General features: G+C 37.3%; 1 protein-coding gene across 18 annotated transcripts in view; it reads right to left on the bottom strand.

Annotated features, from left to right (window-relative positions):
* Positions 1-22,415, bottom strand: part of WNK1 (WNK lysine deficient protein kinase 1) — a 179,779-nt gene that overhangs the window by 75,545 nt on the left and 81,819 nt on the right. For all 18 annotated transcript variants that reach the window (XM_037845496.1, XM_037845494.1, XM_037845475.1 and 15 more), the window contains exons 3-4: positions 17,526-17,746; positions 15,322-15,479 (exon numbers count right to left, since the gene is read on the bottom strand). In XM_037845496.1, the coding sequence (XP_037701424.1) occupies positions 15,322-15,479; positions 17,526-17,746 (379 nt within the window). The remainder of the gene's footprint in view (positions 1-15,321; positions 15,480-17,525; positions 17,747-22,415) is intronic.

Genomic DNA, 22,415 nt, shown 5'->3' with positions numbered 1-22,415 from the left:
TTACCACAATTGCATTCTAACTAGATTTTCATCTTCTCATCTTTCCTTACAAATCCATTCTCCATTCTGCAGCCAGAATCACCTGTCTAAAATTTAAAAATTTAAGTCTGATCTTATGACACTTACCAACCTTAAGGGCTACAATGCTTTCCCCTGGTACCCTCAGTATGAAGTCTAAGCTTTCCTTTCCTCCCTTATCCCTTGCCTCTCTCTCTTTTCCTACTTCCAAATTCTATAAACATATATATCTTCAAATGCCCTTCTGTCCACATCTCCAAAAGTCTCCAAGCATTAGCAAGTGTCTGTGTCAGTTCTGGAGCTCTCTTAAGTAGTCCAGTGAACTAATCAAGACCCACCCTGAATGGGTGGGGTACACACTTCCATGGGAAGAATTCAATCAGTTTCCACCCTTATCAAGACTAATAAATCTGCCCCCACAAGATTGCATTAAAGAACAGGGATTTTGGGGGGACATAATATATCCAAACCGGCACACTCTCCTACTTTTTTGTTTCAGGTCTTAGTTTATAACAGCATTTCTCTAACCTGTCCAAACTTGATGAGGGGGCTTTCCTTTGTGCTTCTGTTAAGTACCTATCCGTAGAGTAACAGTAACAGTGCCATACTATTTTCACACCATATGGTAACTGGCTGGTTTACTTCTCTGCTTCCCTTCTCTAATAAGCTCTTTAGAGACAGGAAGTGTACTTTAGCAATCATATTCACTACATAGCATCTAGGAAAAAAAGTCTGGAACAAAGTAGAGACTTAAATATTTTTTCAATGAACTATTGTTACTAAACAAGAAAATACCAGAAGCCACACAGATTTAAATAAATCAAGTCATGTCTTAAAAAGAGATTTCAGATCTTTCTTATGAAGAATTTTATAAAACATCTGTGCTCAAATATTGGACATACCAATTTAAATTTTAGGAGTATCCAATTTCCAGTGTCACTCCAGGTTCCCACTCCCAAACCTTTCCTGAAAGTTAAGTAAGAAGAATCAACCAATATGTGAGGTTAAGTCTGATGCAATACAAAATGATATATGATTAAATTCACGTATTTGAACTCAAATAAGAATTTGCATAAAATCTATCAAAAACAACTGGGAGGTTCAGAATTACTTCAAGTCAATATTTTGATTGTGAAATATTTCATCATTTCTATCAAATTCAGTAGAGCTGATGAAAAGAAATAAAATCCCAATCAATTAAAGAAGAAAAGTCTTTTTCCTTTCAGAAAATTAGTAACTTAACAGTAAATTACCCATGCAAATTTTATTATTCCTCTAATTAACTTTTTAAAAACCAGAAAAATTTTATTGGTTATTTCACTGAAAAAGTTCAGATTTGCATGTTCCTCTTCTCACATACACAGACTGTTTAATTACAATGAGAGTAGAATCTGACATACTTAGAGGTGGACTCTTTCTTTTCATTAGAACATCTCCCCAGAGGCCAAGCTCTTTGCAGTCTCCGAGTTTTGCTTTTTCAACTTTAACCCTAACCTCTGTTGACTGAGGTAAGAGTCAGCCATTTTCTTTAGTTTTTTTCGCACTGGTAAAACATATACCAGCTCTTGCAAAATCTTATCTTTCTCTACAGTTTCAAAATTCAAGAAGAAATGTACTGGGGTGACATCATCAACATGGAGAAATAAACAGCGACTGAAAAATTTCTCCAGAGATTCAACAAAAAAGAGGACAATTATCAATTGTTTGCAACTCTGGAGGAGGATATAGACTGGAGAAAGACCCTACAAATGCCAAACTGAAGAAAGAGAAGAAATATCAGATAGGAATCTTCCGTTCCAGACCAGCTGGTCCTCTCTCCTCCCCGTCACTCAGTCTCGATGTGGGAAAGGCACAGAATCAGCAGAAGGGAGCCCTCCCATCAGGGACAAAGATTTAAAAATTTCTCACAGCAGTGAAAAATAGCCTCACTGTTTGAAGACCCGGTGGACAGGGGAGGACATTTCAAGGTTCAGCTCAGTGAGGGAAGGAGCGTCTGAGAAAATGCAGACAGAGACTGTTTCCAGCCTGGCTCTGAAAGCTGTTCCCCCACTCTTGAGGGTAGCAGCAGCCAGCGGCCATTTCCTTGCCTTGAAGACAGCTGGAGTGCTGAGTCAACTGAGGGAATACTTTGCCACAGGTGGAGCCCCACACTGCACCAGATTTTGGCTAGAAAAGTGAGGGCATAGGAATCCTGCAGTTTCAGCCCTGCTGGGTCAGACAAATCCTGTGATCAGAGGCAAAGCAGCCTCTGAGCATGATTAAACCACCCAACAGCGCCATGTACTGGACAGTCCGGAAAGTGCAAGGGAAGTAAAATACTTTTAAAAGATGCTTCAGACCCTTTCTTAGGAGCAAAGGAGCTGGTCTACATGCCCTGGACGGAAACGCAGCCTTGTTTTGGTGGAGAAAACAACTGTTAGAGCAGGGCTCCAAAACAAACTCAGGACTTGTTAGCCTAGCCGGTGGAAAACAGAGCACCACTGGAAGCCAGCAGTTCTATATTACCATACCAGTGAACTTGCTAGGGTGCCCAGTGACTACCTCCCATCCCTGTGGCAGGACACGGTGGGTGCCTGATTTCAAGGGGAAGACTGGGGGGACAGAGCCAATCTGAAAACTGGCCAGGAAGAGAAACAAAGAGAAGATAGAGATCAAAGACCACCAACAAGAAAACCTAGGCAAAAGAGAAAAAACAACCTCCAGAATAAACCAATCAAGAAAATCAGGTGCTCAGACAGCAAAAGATCATGGGCCACATCAGGAAACAGGAATATATGGCCCAGTGAAAGGAAAAAACTAACACCTCAACTGAGATTCATAAGTTGAAACAACTAATTATAGATCTGCAAACAAATGTTTCAAATCAAATCAGTGAGTTGAGAGAGAATGTCACAAAAGAAATGAAGGATATAAAGAAGACAATGGGTGATCATAAGGAAGAATTCCTAAGCTTGAAAAAACAAATGGCAGAACTTATGGGAATGAAAGGCATAACAGAAGAGATGAAAAACACAATGGAGACATACAACAGCAGGCTTAGAGAGGCAGAAGAAAGGATCAGTGAGCTGGAGGACAGGACATCTGAAATCCTGCACACAAAGGAACAGATAAGGAAAAAATGGAAAAATATGAGCAGGGGCTCAGGGAACTGAATGACAACACAAAGCACATGAACACATGTATTACAGAATCCAGAAGGAGAAGAGAAGGGAAAAGTGACAGAAAGAGTAACAGAGGAAATAATGAAAATTTCCCAACTCTTATGAAAGACATAAACCTGAAACTATCAAACTACAACCCAGAACCCATGAATCTCGAAGACAATTGTATAAAAATGTAGCTTATGAGGGGTGACAATGGGATTGGGAAAGCCATAAGGACCACACTCCACTTTGTCTAGTTTATGGATGGATGAGTAGAAAAATAGGGGAAGGAAACAAACAGACAAAGGTACCCAGTGTTCTTTTTTACTTCAATTGCTCTTTTTCACTCTAATTATTATTCTTGTTATTTTTGTGTGTGTGGTAATGAAGGTGTCAGGGATTGATTTAGGTGATGATTGTACAACTATGTAATGGTACTGCGAACAATCGAATGTACGATTTGTTTTGTATGACTGCATGGTATGTAAATATATCTCAATAAAATGAAGATTAAAAAAAAAAAATTCTACAGGTCCAAGAAGCACAGTACACCCCAAACAGAATTGATCCAAATAGACCCACTCCAAGACACTTAATATTCAGATTTTCAAATGTCAAAGACAAAGAGAGAATTCTGAAAGCAGCAAGAGAAAAGCAATCCATTACATACAAGCAAAGCTCAATAAGACTAAGTGCGACTCAGCAGAAACCACGGAGGCGAGAAGACAATGGTATGGTATATTCAAGATACTGAAAGAGAAAACTGCCAACCAGGAATCCTTTATCTGTCCTTCAGAAATAAGGGAGAGTTTAAAACATTTACAGATAAATAGACACCGAGAGAGTTCATGAATAGGAGACCTCTTCTACAAGAAATACTAAAGGAAATGCTACAGACAGATAGGAAAAGACAGGAGAGAGAGGCTTGGAGACTACTGTAGAAATGAAGATATTAGGCGATATAAAGAGGGTAGAGATTGGGCATTTGATGTTGACAGGGTATAGAATGTTCCAGAGGATTGAGTGTATGGATCCAGAAATGGATAGCACAATACTGTGTGACTGTAGCACAATAGTGTAAGTACACTGAAAAAAGAGGACTGTGAATACAGTTGAAAGAGGAAGGTTAGTTAGGGTTATGTATGACACCAGAAGGAAAGACAGAAGATAAAGACTGGAATTGTGTAACAGTGAAACCTAGAGTGGTCAATGAGTGTGACTGAATGTACAAATATAAGAATGTTTTTGCATGAGGGAGTAGCAAGAAGGAATGAAGTTGTGAGACATGCAACTACGTGAATGGATCTTGAGGACAGCAGGTTGCGTGAAATAAGCCAGAAATGAAAAGACAAACATTACAATGCCTTACTAATACAGACTAATAATAATGTGCAAACTCTTGAGTATTGAATCTGGGAGAATGGGTTATCAGGGGAAAGCTTGTGTAAAGGTTCTTAGCTTGTAAGCTCTTACAGCAGTCACATCTGTTCCTCAGTTGTAACAAATATTTCTAAATTTTGAGATGCTGAGCTGTTTGTGTGTGATGTCGTTGGTCCCTGGAACTTCGTGTGTCAGTATGGCACCTGAGACTTAGAGCCAGAGTTCGGCAGCTCTGAGTGTCAGCATTGCCCCATGCAGCAATTGTTCAAGAGGCTGAAAAGGAGATCAAGTTTCAATTGAAGACATGAATGAAATGGACTTGGTTGAGAGTGGGGTAGATAAGACTAAAGGGTAGAGGATAAGATTAATTGTGTTTTAAAACTTTGGCTTCTGTGTGGGACCAAAGAAGAGAAGTTTATTTGGTGCAAAACCTATATTTTCTGTAGCACATTATATAATTTAACTTGTATGGTCAGTTTACTCAAATACCATAATTACATGGAACCTTGACTAGGGAGTGAGATCTTGTTGTACAGGTTAGCATGAAGCCCCAACACAACCCAGAGTAATTTGGGCAGACAATAAAAAGTATTTGCAAAGCCCCTTTGAGGGACTGGGGGAAAATGTGGAAATATTTAACTTCCCCAGCTGGGGAATTGCTGATATTCTTGCAAGCATTGGGGTATATAAACTGGGTAAGCCAAGCCCTAGATCTTGGGGCTTGCCCTTATGAAGACTGGTGCTGCAAAGGAGAGGCTAAGCCTATTTATAATTGTACCTAAGAATCACCCCCAGAGACCCTCTTTTGTTGCTAAGCCAACTCGGAAGATAAATTCTCTGCCCTCCCCACTACATGGGACATGACTCCCAGAGGTATAAATCTCCCTGGCAATGTGGGACATGACTCCGGGGATGAGCCTGGACCTGCATCACGTGATTGAGAAAGCCTTCAGGATCAAAAGGGGGAAGAGAAATGAAACAAAAAAAAAGTTTCAGTGACTCAGATATTTCAAATGGAGTCAAGAGGTCATTCTGGAGGTAGCTCTTAAGCGTTATATTGATATCCTTTTTAGTTTTAGTTTATTAGAATAGTTAGAAGGAAATATCTGAAACTGTTGAATTGCATTCCAGGAGCCTTGATTCTTGAAGATGACTGTATAACTATGTAGCTTAAATGGTGTGACTGTATGATTGTGAAAACCTTATGGCTTGCATCCCTTTACCCAATTATGGACAAATGAGTAGAAAAATGGGGACAAAAAGTAAATGAATAATATGGGGGAGGAGGGGTATGAGATGTTTTGGGTGTTCTTTTTCCTTTAATTTTTATTTTTTGGAGCAACGAAAATGGTCAAAAATTGATTGTGGTAATGAATGCACAACTATATGATGATACTGTGAACAACTGTCTTACACTTTGGATGACTGTATGGTTGGTGAATATATTTCAATAAAAAAAAGAAAAAAGAAAAAATGTACTTAGAGAACATTATTTTATAGCACTTAAACCTAAATGCAGGAGCAGTTTGATGAGGAGAGAACAACCCCAGGACTGACTAAAGCCCACACACTGCTGGTATCCCCACATCCAGTACCTACGTACAACCGCCATTGCCACCTTGACCAAGAAAAAGGCTGAAGGGGATGTGAAAGGACATAAAGCCAAGGTAAAAGACAAACCACAGAGAAGATCTGCAAGGTTATCAGCTAAACTTGGTCCTCCAAAGCCAGAACCCAAGCCTAAAAAGGCCCCTGTAAAGAAGGGAGAGAAGGTACCCAAAGGGGAAAAGGGGAAAGCTGATTCTTGCAAGGAAGGGAATAACTGCAGAAAATGGAGATGCCAAAACAGATCAGGCAAAGAAAGCTGGAGGTAATGGCTGTGCATTTTTGATAATTGTGGACTTCTGGTGACTGTACAGTATGAAATACTATTTTTTATCAAATTTTATAAAAATGCAGAATTTCGTTTCACTTTTGTTTTTAAGCTGTATGTTAGCCCACAGAACACTTCATTGTTGTTTCTTGGGGGGAGGGGCAAATGTCACTAATAGAATGTCTCTCGAGCTGGACTGACAGAGGAGAAAATACCTTTCCTCTCTAATTCTGAGAGACTTCCTCTGCTCCCAGGAGATGGGATTCCCTGACTTTGACATACATTAGTCACCTTGGCACAAATGCCTTGTAGTAACGAAAAACTAAAATTCATTTTTATGTCCTCATGTCCTCTTCTCCCTCTCAACCTTCAGCATAGACTTGACGCCCTTAAACCTGTTGGGGCCTGACCCAAAAGAATTGGTTACCAGAATGTCAGGGAATCTCAACTTTCCAGTGATGCCCCTGAGAAGGCATCTTGCAAAAGAGCAGATAGTCCTTGTTTAGGTTGTGGATCTTCAAACTGATTAATTCTGCCATTTTCATTTCATTTCCTGAAAGTCAGGGTTGGCTCAAGAAAAGCTATCAAACAGCATGTTAAATGTGAAATGTCAACCCTCACTCTAAACTTACCCTGTTCAGAGCATCAAATGAAGACTTCATTGGGTTTTATAGTGGCTTTCTGATTTTGGCAGTTCATTGAAGAAAGGAGTTTGAAAGTTATTGTGTACTGTTACTGACTGTCTGCCTGAAATACCATGATTGTTTATGAAAAGTATCTTTAATAAAGATGGATGCAGTTTGACTTGGGGAAAAAAAACAATGCATCTCAGGAATGGAAGTTTGGTTTAACAGCTGAAAAACATTTAATAGAATAATAAACAAAAACCAGATGATCACCTCAATAAATTCAGGAAAAACATGACAAAATCCAACACCCTTTTATGATAAAATACTCAACAAAGTAGGAATAGAAGGGAATTTAACCTTCTAAGATCAGGAACAACACAGGATGCCCACTTTTGTCATTTCCATTTAACTCTGTACTGGAGGCTCTGGCCAGGACAATTAGGCAAGAAAATGGGGGGCAGTGAAAGAAAGGTAACCAGATTGGAAAGAAGTAAAACTAACTCTGTTCATTGCTGACATGATCTTGAATATAGAAAGTTCTAAGGCATCTACTGAAACACTATTAGAACTAATAAATGAGTTCAGCAAGGTTGCAAGGCACAATTAAAATACAAAAATCAACAGTATTTATTTCTATGCACTGGCAATGAACAATTCAAAAATGGAATCTAAAAAACAGTTCTATTTACAATATCAAAAGAGAATAAAATACTTAGGAATGAATTTAACTGAAGTGCAAAGCAAAGTTGGAAACTATAAAACACTGTTGAAAGAAACAAATCTAAATAAATGGAAAAACATCCCACATTCATGGATCAGAAGATTTAATACTGTTGAGTGCAACATTCTCTAAATTAGTCTACGGATTCAATGCAATACTACCTATCAGCAGCATCCCACCTGACTTCTTTATAGAATATTAAAATATTACTGTTAACTATAGTCCATAGCTTGTAATAGGTGCATTTCCCCTCAAATATCTCTCTATTATTAACTCCTTGCAATAGTGATATGCATTTGTTCTAGTTCATGAAAGAACATTTTTATACTTGTATTATTAATCACAGTTATTGTCCACCACAAGATTCCCTGTGTTATACAGTCCAATGTTTTATCTTCTAGCTTTCCTTCTAGTGACATATACAACTCTAAACTTCCCCTTTCAACCACAATGACATGCAAAATTCAGTGCTTTAATTCTACTCATTGTAAGTAATGAAATGGAGCAATAAAAATGTTCTAAAATTGATTGTGGTGATGAATGCTGTTCCTATGTGATGATACCACAAACCACTGATTGTATAATTTGGATGGATTGTATGGCATGTGAATATATGTCAGTAAAATTGCTTAAAAAAAAAAAAAAAACTCTTAGAAGAAAACACGGGTAAATCTTCATAACCTCAGATTTGGCAAAAGATTATCAGATATGACACCAAAAGCATGAGTAACTAAAGAAAAACATAGATAAATTATACTTCATCAACACTGAATACTTTTCAAAACTACTTTCAAAGGACATTAGAAAAAAGTGAAAAGACAACAACATGTATCTGATAAGGGACTTGTAACTAGAATATATACAAAGAACTCATAAGTGGGGGAGAAAAAAAAACTAAATGGGCAAAGGATCTAAACAGGCATTTCTCCAAAAAAGATACACAAATAGCCAATAAGCACATGAAAAGGGACTCAACATCATTAGCTGGTAGGGAAATGCATTTCAAAACAACAAAAAGACAATGCTTCAAACCTAAACAGGATGGCTAGAATCACAAAATCAGATAATAACAAGTGTTGATGGATTTGGAGAGATGGGAGCCCTCATACAATGCTGGTGGGAAAGTAAAAAGGTGCTACTACTTGGAAAACAGTCTGGCACTTCTTTAAATAGTTAAACACCAAGTTACCATATGACCCAGCAACTCTACTTTTAGGTATATGTATATACCAAACAGAAATGAAAGCCTATATCCATACAAAAACTTATAAATGAATATTTATAGCAGTATTATACATAACAGCCAAAAAGTTGAAAACAATCCAAATGTCCATCAACCTGATGAATGGATAAACAAAACGAAGTGTATATCCATACAATGAAATATTATTCAGCCATAAAAAGAAATGGAGTACTGATACAACATGTCACAACATGTATGAAACTTGAAACCATTTATTCTAAGTGAAAGAAGCCAGTCACAAAAGGTCCATATTATATGATTCCATTTATATGAAATGCCCAGCATACGGAAATCTACAGATACAAAAATTAGACTAGTGGTGGCTTAGGGCTAGGGAAATAAGGGGAGTTATAGCTAAAGAGTACAGAATTTCTTTCTCAGGTGATGTCATTATTCTAAAATTGTCTGTGGGGACGGTTACTGTGCCAGTTTGGATATATTATGTCCCCCTAAAAGCCATATTCTTTAATGCAATCTTACAGGGGCAGATTTATTCCTTCTGATTAGGATGTGACCTCTTGATTGAACATTTCCATGGAGACTTGACCCCATCCATACAGGGTACAGTTTGATAAATTCACTGGAGTATTTAAGAGCGCTAAGAGAGACCCAGATGCTGGCTGACACTTAGAGATGCTTGGAGTCGTGGACAGAAGGACGTTTGGAGATGCTAAGCTAAGAATACACAGAAGCTAAGAGAGCAGGAGATGCCCCAAGAGCAGCTAAGAGAGACATTTTGGAGATGGCCACTGAAAACAGATGCTTGGAGACATATGGAGATGCTAGCGTAGAGTTTGCTTTGGAGAAGCTAAGAGAATGCCATTTTGAAGTGTATCCCTGAAGCAAAGGAACAGCAGACCAGGCACATGCCTTCTCAGCTGACAGAAGTATTCTGGACGCAATCAGCCATTTTTCAATGATGAAGGCATCATCTTGTTGATGCCTTCCTTAGTCTGGACTCTTCCATGGCCTTTGAACTGTGACTTTGTAACCTAATAAATCCCCTCTATAAAAGCCAATCCCTTTCTAGTATTTTGCATAATGGCAGCATTAGCAAACCGGAACACTTGCACTATCTGTGAATATATTAAAACCAACTGAATTTTACACTTAAATGGGTGGATTGTATGGCACATGAACTTTCTCAATAAAGTTGTTTAAAAATGTACATGTTTAGTAAGCATGTACAATAAAAAGGAAAATCATACTTAATCAATTGTTTGAACTGGCACATTATGCCACATTGCTCAATAAAAGATTTAATGAAAACAGACTTAATAAAAGATTTAATAAGATTTAATAAAAACAATAAGCCCAAAATATACATTAACAGATTTATAAAACAAAACTCACTGAAGGATAGAAAGCGGACTTTTAAGGATTAAGTACTTACGTACTCCTAGGCTTTATTATCCAGATACACAGCAGTACAAGGAATAATTTGTGTTAGACTTACTATTTTACTAAAAAACTGAAGGAATAAAAGAAAAGACCAATTCTTTAAATAAGTCCCAACAACAGATTTTGAAACTTTTATGCAAACAATGTATTTGGGCCTCATTAAACTTTCAAAAGGTAATTCTACTATCCTTCCAATCTTTGTGGCAGAATTCCTTAAGTCAAACTATTCCGAAACATATATTGAGATGGAAGGCATTGAAGAGATTCATTTAGCTGCATGTCAAATAACACATCTAAAACATTTCAAATGCATTTTCATGTACATTTTCAACACATTTGTTCCCCAACAACCTTAGTAAGCCTGGCAGTTCAGGACAGCCATATTTAGATGAGGAATCTAAGTATTGGAAGTGATTTGCCTAAAGCCACATAATAAAAACATCTTTTGCTATTGAATAACATTATTCATACAGCATGTTGATCTATAAATCCATTTGATCCACAGCAACTTTTGTTATTTTTTCCTCAGGTTTGAATCTATTAGCCTATATTTCCTCCCTTACTATACTACTTGGTTACTTATTAAATTATTATAGCTTCTTGTATAAAAAAATCAGATTGCTTTAGTATCTAGTCATACATCTCAGGCAAAAAGAATGATTGAACTCATTATGTCACAACGCATCTATTTCAGCTCCTCCACCTTCATTCTACCATCTATTTTATACATGGACTATATTATCACACTAAAAGAGTTATCAACTTTTTGCATGCATGTGAATGTAAGCTCCATAAAAGCAGGTCCTTTTTACTTGATAACTTGGTATATCCTCAGTATATACTTTAGTGCTTGGTCAAAAGTATGCAACTAATAAACATTTACTGATAAATAGATGTAATCTGTCTAGAAGGAAAGGGTAACAAATAAGATGATTTTTTTTCCTATGAAGACTAAATCGTTTGTGTCACACCATATTCTGCTTTTCAAACACTAGTAACACAGAATTCAGAATATAGAAAACTGAAAACTAATTAAGCAATCTAAGCTACTGTAGTTTATCACATGAAATAAATAAATCATATATAAGAATTTGCTCTTTCCTACTTACATACACACAAGTACAAACAATGAATTCATTGTTTACAGAATAGTTTATTAATGCTGAAAAAGCAATTCTGGAGGCTTGGTGTTGTTTTGCATTAACTATTTTTCCTGATTATTTCAAAATTTCACCAATGTTATTTTACACTTATACCACCCTTAAAGGCCATCCTTTTTTCTATGTTCTTCATAAAATGACAACTAATATTTCACAGAAAACAACCAGAATCTACTACTACAAGTACTAGGTACAGTGCTAATCAATATATTAGGAGGTATTAGTATCTTCATTTTAGAAAGAACAAAACTAAAGAACAAAGAAACATGAACCCAAAATTATGCTCCCCTCGCATTCATCTTAACACTGTACTTCGTATCTCAGGGAAAAAACCTTCCTTCCTATGGCTTACCTTATACCATGCTCCAAAGACCAATGAATTCTGGATATTACTCTTTCAATTTTATCTCTTCTACTATTTCAACCTTTCCCTCTCCTCTGACTCCTTCCAAAACTCTATAAACAAATAAGTTTCTTTCATCTTTAAAACAACAGAACAGCAGGGGGAAAAAAGCACTTGTCAAGAGCCACAAGTTCACCTCTTAATTACTGACCTCTATCACTTTGCTCTGAGAAGACAGACGAGATTTGGGAGAAGGGAAAATCTACTTGATTGACTATTTCTTGTCCATCACTCCTTCCAACTACAAGATGAGGGCCCCACCCTATTTGATTATTTTGCCTTTTCTTCAACTTATTCTGGTGTTTGGCACTTCAGCGCTTATATATACTGTTCCTGCTTTTTAGAATACCCTCTCACTCTAATTCTCCTTTATCGCCTTTTGACAGGTCATACAATAGCTCTTTTTGTGAAACCTTACATAATCCATAAAGTTGCCGAGCACTGTTCTCCCACTGCTTCTAGTACTCGCCTCCATTAGAATACTCACCATATTGTGATTCAATTGTTGGTTTAAATGCTTGTCTTCTGCACTCAGTGAGTACAGAGTAAAAAATGAGGAGTCAACTATACCTCTTGAGGCTTCAACAATAAAAGGGAAAATCATCCAACAAATAGCCCACCCAACTCCCAAAGAAAAAATGCATAAGGTATAATTTTTCATTTCTTCTTGGGGTTAGAAAAGAGAATGATACTAAGAAACCTGAACCTGGAATAATGATATATAATTCTGAAAGGCAAAGCAGATGAACTCTCTAACCACGTAACTTGAATAATAATTAGCATAGTTATCAGAATTACCTGAAGGCTTAACAAACTACATTTCCCCTGCCCCTGATCCAGTTTGAGTTGAGAATCAATGCTTTAGAAGAACTATCATGGATTAGAAGCTGGGGGTGGAATAAGATGGGTTAAGAGACTATAAACATAACAGCACTGCCTCAGGACAAAGACTTGGAGACATACACTCAATAACAATAACTGATAAAAAGCCAATCTAGTTATGAAGCCAGGAATAACTTGATAGTAATGCTCCTTCTTATGCAAACAAGATATATATTATTATTGGGTATGAAGACCCTATTAGTTCTTACCATTCATGTTGAATTAAATAAATTAACTGTCCAAAGTAGTTCCATATCCATCATATAGCAGAAATCATATAAAAGACATTTAGGAAGGAAATGAAATAAGCTTCAGTAGCAGAGAGATTCCAAAAGGAGCCGAGAGGTCACTCTGGTGGGCACTCTTACGCACACTTTAGACAACCCTTTTTAGGTTCTAAAGAATTGGGGTAGCTGGTGGTGGATACCTGAAACTATCAAACTACAACCCAGAACCCATGAATCTCGAAGACAGTTGTATAAAAATGTAGCTTATGAGGGGTGACAATGGGATTGGGAAAGCCATAAGGATCACACTCCACTTTGTCTAGTTTATGGATGGATGAGTAGAAAAATAGGGGAAGGAAACAGACAAAGGTACCCAGTGTTCTTTTTTACTTCAATTGCTCTTTTTCACTTTAATTATTATTCTTGTTATTTTTGTGTGTATGCTAATTAAGGTGTCAGGGATTGATTTAGGTGATGAATGTACAACTATGTAATGGTACTGTGAACAATCGAAAGTGCGATTTGTTTTGTATGACTGTGTGGTATGTGAATGTATCTCAATAAAATGAAGATAAAAGAAAAAAGAAAAAATAAAAAATAAAAGACATTTAGGGAACATACACAGCAATTCTAACGAATAAGGTAAACAAAGATCTCTTCCAGAACTACCTAAAGCAAAATGTTTCCCATCTGTTTTCAGAAAAATTACAAACTACACTCTGATCAGCTATCAAAATCTAAATAGGAATTTATAATCACATTTTCTAGTATGTCAACAGTCAATGAAATTATACCACTAAAAAGGTAACTAGATGCTATGTACCTCTTCATGTAATATAATATGGAATACACAGCACCACATATTAAGTAACCTTGCCAAAATAGTTCAACCCAAATTTTATCAAGCCTTTAGAGCAGTGGTTCTTTTGGTCTCAGTCCTTTATACTCTTGAAAATTACTGAGGAACCCAGAAAGCTTTATTCATGTGGGTTATATCTGTTGATGTTTACCATGGTAGAAATTAAAACTATGAAAGTTTAAAAATATTTACTTCATTAAAAAATCACAATAACAAACCCAATGAACTCAACTGTAAATAACATTAAAAAAAAAAACCCTGTGTTTTCCAAAACAATGAAAAAGTAATGTGAAGAGTGGTATTGCCTTATATTCTTGCAATCTTTTTACTACATTCCTTACTAGCAGTTAGTGGATTTTCCTATCTGCTTCTGCATTTAATCTGTTGTAATACTGCACATCATGTAGGCTCTAGTAAACTACACAGTAGACTCTTGTGTGAATGAGAATGAAAAAGACAAAATTATTTTCATATCACTGACCCTCTCTCCTCCACCACTTTTAAGCAAAATTCTGTTTACAGAAATAGTGAAAACAGAGCAACAAGTTAAATGATATCACAAGAAAGCAAAAAACAAATCCAAAATGTGGAACATTCCTCATCTTAAACAACTCATCTTATTTATTCAACAGAATAATGGCATGCAGAAAAAAGGGTGGAGCAATAGTTCTAGATTAAGAGAGATGGAGAAGACCTAACAACCAAATATCTTCTGTGGAACTTGCTGGATCGTATTCTTGGCTGTAAAAGGATATTTTAAAACAATAGAGGAAATCTGAATAGGTTCAGAGTATTAGATGATCCTGAAATTACTAATTTTTTTATCAGGAATGATATGGTTATGAAAGAAAAACATCTCCTTATGTGCTAGGGATTATGGACCTAATAACTATATTTCAGACTTCAATTGGACAACTCCATAAAATATCTGCCAGCAGAGATAAACTGCAATGGATAATTTAAACTATAGTAAGCCTATGTTTATATCTTAAACATGGTGGGTACTCATGTATGATTTAATAAATTAAGAAATCAAATTAAGTCATTTAGGGAAAAGTCTGTGAACAAATTAATTTAACAAAGCCTCTGAGTTAAAGGCATTGTGGTAGGAGGGAATGAGAGCTTAGATGAATAAATAGGAGGTTGAAATGTAGATACTGAGTGTGTTTTTAAACATATCTTATAATAAAGGTTTAAATGAAGGGTCCAGGATAAACTGGTGATTCTTTGCTCTTTGTCTTTGTTCTCCCAGTATCATGAGCAATAGCTTTGCCCATGGGTCAACCACCCCCATCAACACCTTATGTTTTCTATTCCTGTCCCCTTTTGCATGGTTCAATGTTACCCAGCTTGGGATTCCAATCAGTTAGGGAAACACTTACACTGGTCACACGACGGTAGATCTGGGCAGCATTTTGGCACTCTGAGTAAGGGTATTCAGATGTGGCCATCTCAAGCATGCACATCCCAAAAGCATAAACGTCAACGGATTCATCATATTTCTCCTCATACATCTCAGGTGCCATGAACTCTGGGGTACCTTAAATCAAAAGAATGATTCAGACTATGTGAGCAGAAGCTGCAGATGTTACTCACCTGAGGGAGAAGTAGAGGGATTGATCTGTGAGAGAGAAGGAAGTGGAAGGGGAAAACAAAGAGAAAGAAGGAAGGAGGAATGGGGTGGGAGGAAATCTTAGTCAGTCTGTTCCATCAAATATCTTACAGATCTTCCACTGCAAAGCCTTTATAAGAAACTGGAACATGGTCAAGTGTCTATTTATTCATTGTTTCAAATGGACTCCTATCACACAATATTTCAAAATAGTCTTGGCTAAGAAATAAGCTAATACAACTCATACTGAGAACAAATGGAAGGAAAAGGTAAAAGACTATCAGAGAACAAAGCAGATATAATGGCATCAACCTGTAAAATAAGATGATGGGTTGAAAAACCTCACAATACCTGTCTGCCCCCTACTGTATGGTAGCTGTAAGGTTAACATTCACAGCTAGTCTCTTGGCATTAACCTCCATCATCTCCACTTTTAAAGAGGCCTTGCAGTGAAAAAAACAGATATTCAATAAACTTTTAAAAATAATAAATAAAGTGTAATTGTCAAAAAGGCCCACTCACCAGAGCCCTTTTCTTCATATACTTACCATCTCACCTGCAGTACCCAAATAAGCCTACTGCAGATACAAGAAATATAGTGAGGGACATCCTATGGGCAAAAACCAAATACACACAGAATTCAAATACAGAGAGACTGAGCTATGAGTACAGAGTGTGTTATCCCAGAAGACCAGGTTTTGCAATGCTTTCAGAGAAAGAAATCTAAATACCTCAAATTATAGGGCATTTCCAATAACAAGCTAACATGCTATGATTTTAAAAACAAACAAAGAAGGAAAGAAGGGGAGAGGCGGGGAGGAGAAGAGAGGGGAGGGGAAAGAAACACTTTTCTAAGGCCAGAGATTTTAAAATCCCAACGACAATCTGAGAAATATTTCCTATAAGGAAGGTGAAAAGGAAATTCAGTTTTAAATAACTTTTTTCTCACTCTTCTTGCTAATATCATTCTAAGAAAATGTAAGGACAGTATTCCAAATTACGTGCAACTTATTGGTGTTCTATGCTTTTCCCTTTCTACTAATATATTCAGGCTTTCTTTTGTTGCTGCTGACATCTTTGGGGGTGTAGGGGAAGGATTAGAGTGTTTGTGAAGATTTCAAGTTTTTAAATTATGACATCCTCTTTAGAGAGTGAAAGCTTTTCAAAATTACAGATTACCTTTCCAGCTACTATGCTCTAACATACAGTTAAAAGTCTGAAAGGACAGTCATGTTCTTTAAATCAGTGATTTTCAACAGGGGATGATTTTGACCCCCCGGGGACCTTTGGCAATATCTGCAGAAATCTGGGGTTGTAAAAACTGGGGGAAGGGTAGAGAGAATGCTATTGGCATCTAATGGGGAGTGGCCGAAGATGCTCCTAAAGTACATTTCACAATCAGAAGGACAGGCCCTCACAACAAAGAAATGTCTGGTCCAAAATGTCAATAGTATTGAATTTGAGAAACCCCATTTTAGAGATATCATAAGTTCTGAAGAGTGAGAATAAGAAAAAACTCAATAAAAAGAAATTTTCATAATGAATTACCATATTTTCACAACTTCTAATAAAGTTTTAACAGACAGATATTCTTAAGAAAAAACTCTGATGTTTTAGAAATTAAAATACATAGAAATTCCATTTTCTTTAGAGGGAAAAAAGTGACACACTATACTTATTATAGAAACAGTACATAATATTAAGTTTGAACAGAATGATTCAATAAGATTAACAGTTACATGAAGTTTTATCAACAAAGTTGACCTTAACCTCTCTCCATGTAACTTCAAGATGATTGTAGAAGCATACATCTAGAGCCCCAGATGTCATAAATAGAACTGATCACTTCCTGGGTTCAAGCTATAGCTTTCTGCAGGTTTATTTCACTTAACAAAAGCTCTTAAGGGGGTCAGGTTTCTAAATAAAAGGACTGTCAGAAGACTAGTTGGGTTTCAAGGTACAGCTGAAACATACCTATTACACTCTTGGCAAAAGAAGCCCGCTTCAGAGTTGCCAGACCTAGATCTCCGATCTTGACTGAGCCTGTAGGGCCAGTGATAAAGATGTTGTCACACTTAAGATCCCGGTGAATAATAGGAGGAGTTCGAGTATGAAGAAACTGAAGTCCTTTAAGGATCTGACGGCACCAGCTTCTTAGTACTTTGATCTTCATCACTTTAAACCTTTTCAGGTACCTAGAATAAAAAGGCAAGGTACACCAAACAAGTTATCAATGATATGAGTTACTGCTTTGAAGAATTCAATTAAATTCTAGTATACTTGAGATAGGAATATCAAATTCAGCATATTAAGATTCAGTAACCTCGACTCCATTTTAATTAAGGTAAAAAGGACTAGGATAGTTTACAAGGAAAATTTTATTAAGGGGCACCAAAAAATAAGTCTTCAAAATACTTGTTCATCTAAACAGCTACAGTATTAGGTAACCGCTGGTTTGGAGCTGTTATGCAACCCAGAAAAGACCATGTTCTTTCAATCCATTGTTGTGGGTGCAGACCTACTGTGGGTAGGACCTTTTGATTAGGTTGTTTCGATTGAGATGTGACCCAGCCCATTCAAGGTGGGTCTTAATCCTTTACTGGAGTCCTTTGTGACTAGGATAAAAGACAGTAAAAGCCCAGAGAGCATAGAGAGATAAGAAACAACCAGAGAAGCCAGAAGGACCCACAGGAGCTGCCCACAGGACATTGCCAAGTGCCTTCCCATGTGAGAGAGGAACCCTGGATGCCAGCAGCTTTTCTTCAGAGAAAGCATCCTCTTGTTAAAGCCTTAATTTGGACATTTTCATAGCCTTAGAATTGTAATGTGTAACTTAATAAATTCCCATTGTTAAAAGACAAACCATTTCTGGGATATTGCATTTTGGCCGCTTTAGCTAACTGAAACAGGTAACTAGACTTTTCATAAAAGAATGGGAGATCAAGTTGGCTATATCAGCACTGGCAGTATCTAAATATTTCAGAGCAGAAAACAGAAAACTAGTGGTTGGTAAGGAAATTCTGGTAACAAAGCCCAAAAATGAATTCCTTAAAATTAGTTCACTATTAAAATACTTTAAAAGTTAAGACGTGAGAGGATCTAAGATGGCGGCATAGAAAGGAGTGGAAGCTAAGTAATCCCTCTGGAACAACTGAAAAAAACCAGAAACAACTAGTAAATAATCCAGAATAACTGCAGGGGGACAAACGTGACCGTCTACTCATCATACACCAACCTGAATTGGGAGGAATGCCCGAGATCACAGCATAAAATCTGCAAGTAAAATCTGCGGATCCAAATCGGGAGACCCCTCCCCCACAGCCCGAGCTACGAAGCTTCATGGTGCCAGAGAGAAGCTTTCTCCCAGCAAGTGAATATAGCTCAGCTGAGCTCCAACCGGGGTTTTAATTAGCAAGTGTGAACTGCTCACTACCAGGTAAAAATTCCCAAAAAGCAGACAGAGGCTTTGGGTGATGACTGACCTTGGAGAGCTGGAGGGTCACCTCGGACTAGCTCTGTTCCTTTTTCAACTCAGTGGAGAAAGGCTCAGCCATTTTCAGTTCCCAGCTCTGTGACCCAGAAAAAGGTATAGCACAGGCAGAGAGAGACCACTGAAATGCTAATGACCTCCCCCTACGGTGTCTATCTTCTCTAAGAGGAAAGGGGTGAGGCCCAGCTCTACTACCTGCCTTTCATTCAGAACTTACACCAGTCAAGAATTATAGGCTGACAGGCACCATCTGCTGGGTAGAAAAGCACAGTGACCGGAGGCATCAGAAGGTGTACCAATAAAAGACACACCCTCAGGGAAACCGGATACTGAATATTTCTTCCTTCTGGGACCTTAGCCCATTCTGGTCTGGGGAGGCCTGATTGGGGTAACCAAGGAAACCATGCCTAGACAACAGAAAGCTACAACCTACACCAAGAAAAATGAGGTTATGGCCTGATCAGGGGAACAAACTTGCACTTCAACTGTGATGCAGGAATTGAAACAAATAATAATAACTGAATTCAAAAAGTTTAGGGAAGACATGGCAAAAGAGATGAACCGTACAATGAAAACATAGGACGTACCATAAGGTAGAAATTGAAAGTTCAAAAATCCAACTGGTGGAATCTATAGAAATGAAAGGCACAACACAAGAGACAGAGACAAAACAAAAAGCAAGAATTTACGTGTCATTGGTGTCCCAGAAGGAGAAGAGAAGGGAAAAGGGGCATAAGCAATAATAGAAGAAATAATCAATGAAAATTTCCCATCTCTTATGAAAGACATAAAATTACAGATCCAAGAAGCACAGAGTATCCCAAACAGAACAGATCTGAACAGGCCTATGCCAAGACACTTAACAATCAGATTATCAAACATCAAAGATACAGAGAGAATCCTGAAAGCAGCAAGAGAGAAATGATCTATCACATACAAAGGAAGCTTCTTGATAAGACTGTGGATTTCTCAATAGAAACCATGGAAGCAAGAAGGAAGTGGGGTGATATATTTAAGATATTGAAAGAGAAAAACCACCAACCAAGAATCCTATATCCGGCAAAACTATCCTTCAGATACGAAGGAAAGCTTAAAATATTCTCTGACAAACAGGCAATGACCGAGTTAGTGAACAAGAAGCCTGTTCTACAGGAAACACTAAAGGAAGCACTGCAGACAGAAAGGAAAAGATAGGAGTGAGAGGTCTGGAAAACAATTTTGGGAGACAGTAGCACAGCAGTGTAAGTACACTGAACAAAGATGACTGTGAATATGGCTGAAAGAGGAAGGCTGGGATCATGTGGGACACCAGAACAAAAGACAAATGATAAAGACTGGGACTGTGTAACTCAGGGAAACCCAGGGTGCTCAACAATTTTAAGAAAAGATACAAACATGTTTTTACATGAGGTAGAACAAATGAATGTCAACACTGCAAGGTGTTAAAAATAGGGTGGGATTGGGGGGAAAATACAATCGATGCAAACTAGAGGCTAGAATTAACAGAAACATTGTATTATGCTTCCTTTAATGTAACAAAAGCAATATACCAAAGCTAAATGCATATGGGGGGCGGGGGGAATAGGGGAAGGGTATGGGACTCCAGGCATTGGTGATGTTGTCTGACTCTTTATTCTACTTTAGGTTAATGCTATCTTTCCTTCTGTCACCTTCTAGCTATCAAGTTTTCTTTTTTGTTTGTTTGTTTTTATCTCTTTCTCTTGCCTTTTTCTTTTGCCTCTCTGCTTTCTTTGACTCTTCCTCCGTCTTTGTGGAAGAAATGTCCTTATATAGAGAGTGGCGATGGTGCTCAATACATAAATACATGACTATACGGGAAACCAATGATTGTTTACTTAGGACAGAATGTATAGTGTTTGAACAAAACCATCTTAAAAGAAATGGGTTGATGAAGAAACCCTGAGGGCACTATATTAAGTGAAATAAGACAGACACATAAAGGCAAATATTGCAGGGTCTCAATGATATGAACTAATTTTAATATATAAACTCACAGACATGAAATATAAGTTACCAGGATATAGAATGAGGCTAAAGAATGGGGAGCGGTTGCTTATTATGAGCAGAATGTTCAACTAGGGTGAACTTAAATATTTGGAAATGGACAGGGGTGATGGTAGCATGTAATGAGAATAACAGCACTAAAAAGTGCATGAAGGTGGTGGAAAGGGTAAGCTCAGAGTCACACATGTCCCCAGAAGGAAAGTTGGAGGTAAAAGATGGGAATGTACAAAACAGTGAATCTTGTGGTAGACAATGTCCGTGATTAACTATACAAATATTAGAAATCTCTCTCACAAACTAGAACAAATGTATGTCACTATAACTAGAGGTTAATAATAGAGAGGCATATAGGGAAAAAATATATACCTATTGCAAACTATATACTACAGTTAGTAGTATCTTAACATTTTTTCATGAACAGTAACAAATGTACTATACCAAAACTATGAATCAATAATAGAGGGGGGGCATGGTTAGGGGTATGGGAGGATGTGAGTTTCCTTTTTTTGTCTTTCTTTCTTTTCTGGAGTAGTAAAAATGTTATAAAAATTGAAAAAAAAAATAATTGTGTTGATGGATGCACAGCTGTATGGTGGTGCTGTGGGCAATTGATCGTGCACTTTGGATCTTTTGATAGTTGTATGGTATCTGAACAATCTCAATGAAAAAAAAAAAAAAAGTTAAGAAGTGAAGTTCTGTTCCCAGTAAAGTGGAGTAGCTCTTATTGGATGTGGATATAATTATAAGCTCCAGACTAAAAATAAACAAAACAATTATCTGAAGGCTCTGAAGAGCAACTAAAAGCAGGCATAAATTGGAGGGGAGTTCACACTAAAAGAAGGGAAACCACTGCGTGAGTTTCCTACTCTTTAACCTTTTCTTGAGGGAGTCCCAGTGTGACTTTGTGGGTCAGATAAAACCCAGATAGAAGCCTCTAGTCTTACTGGTTGAGGAATGAGGACAGAGTTCAGGATGACCACAGCATCCAGAATAGCATCATCCAATAGAATCTGCTGTGATGATGGAAACATTCAAAGAGCAGTATCTGTTAGCCAAATGTGGCTATTTATACTTAAATTTACATTAATTAAAATAAAAAATTCAGTTCCTCAGTTGCACAAGACACGTTTTGGAATATTACAGAATATTTCTAGCATCACAGAAAGTTCTATTGGACAGCAGAAATCTAGAAACTGAGAGGGGGAATCCCATAAAAGAGGTACACAAGTAGAGCCCCAAATTCTGCTTATTCACTCTGTCCAAATATCTGATTGACCACTGATGTATGTATATGTGGGAGAGATCCCTAACAGTCCAGCTAATGCTAAAAGAACTGAACATAAATTTCT

This window comes from Choloepus didactylus, chromosome 8 (genome assembly GCF_015220235.1).
Source record: "Choloepus didactylus isolate mChoDid1 chromosome 8, mChoDid1.pri, whole genome shotgun sequence".
Taxonomy (NCBI): Eukaryota; Metazoa; Chordata; class Mammalia; order Pilosa; family Megalonychidae; genus Choloepus; species Choloepus didactylus.
Note: the sequence above shows the minus strand (reverse complement) of the source record. Positions and strands in the feature narration are given on the sequence as shown.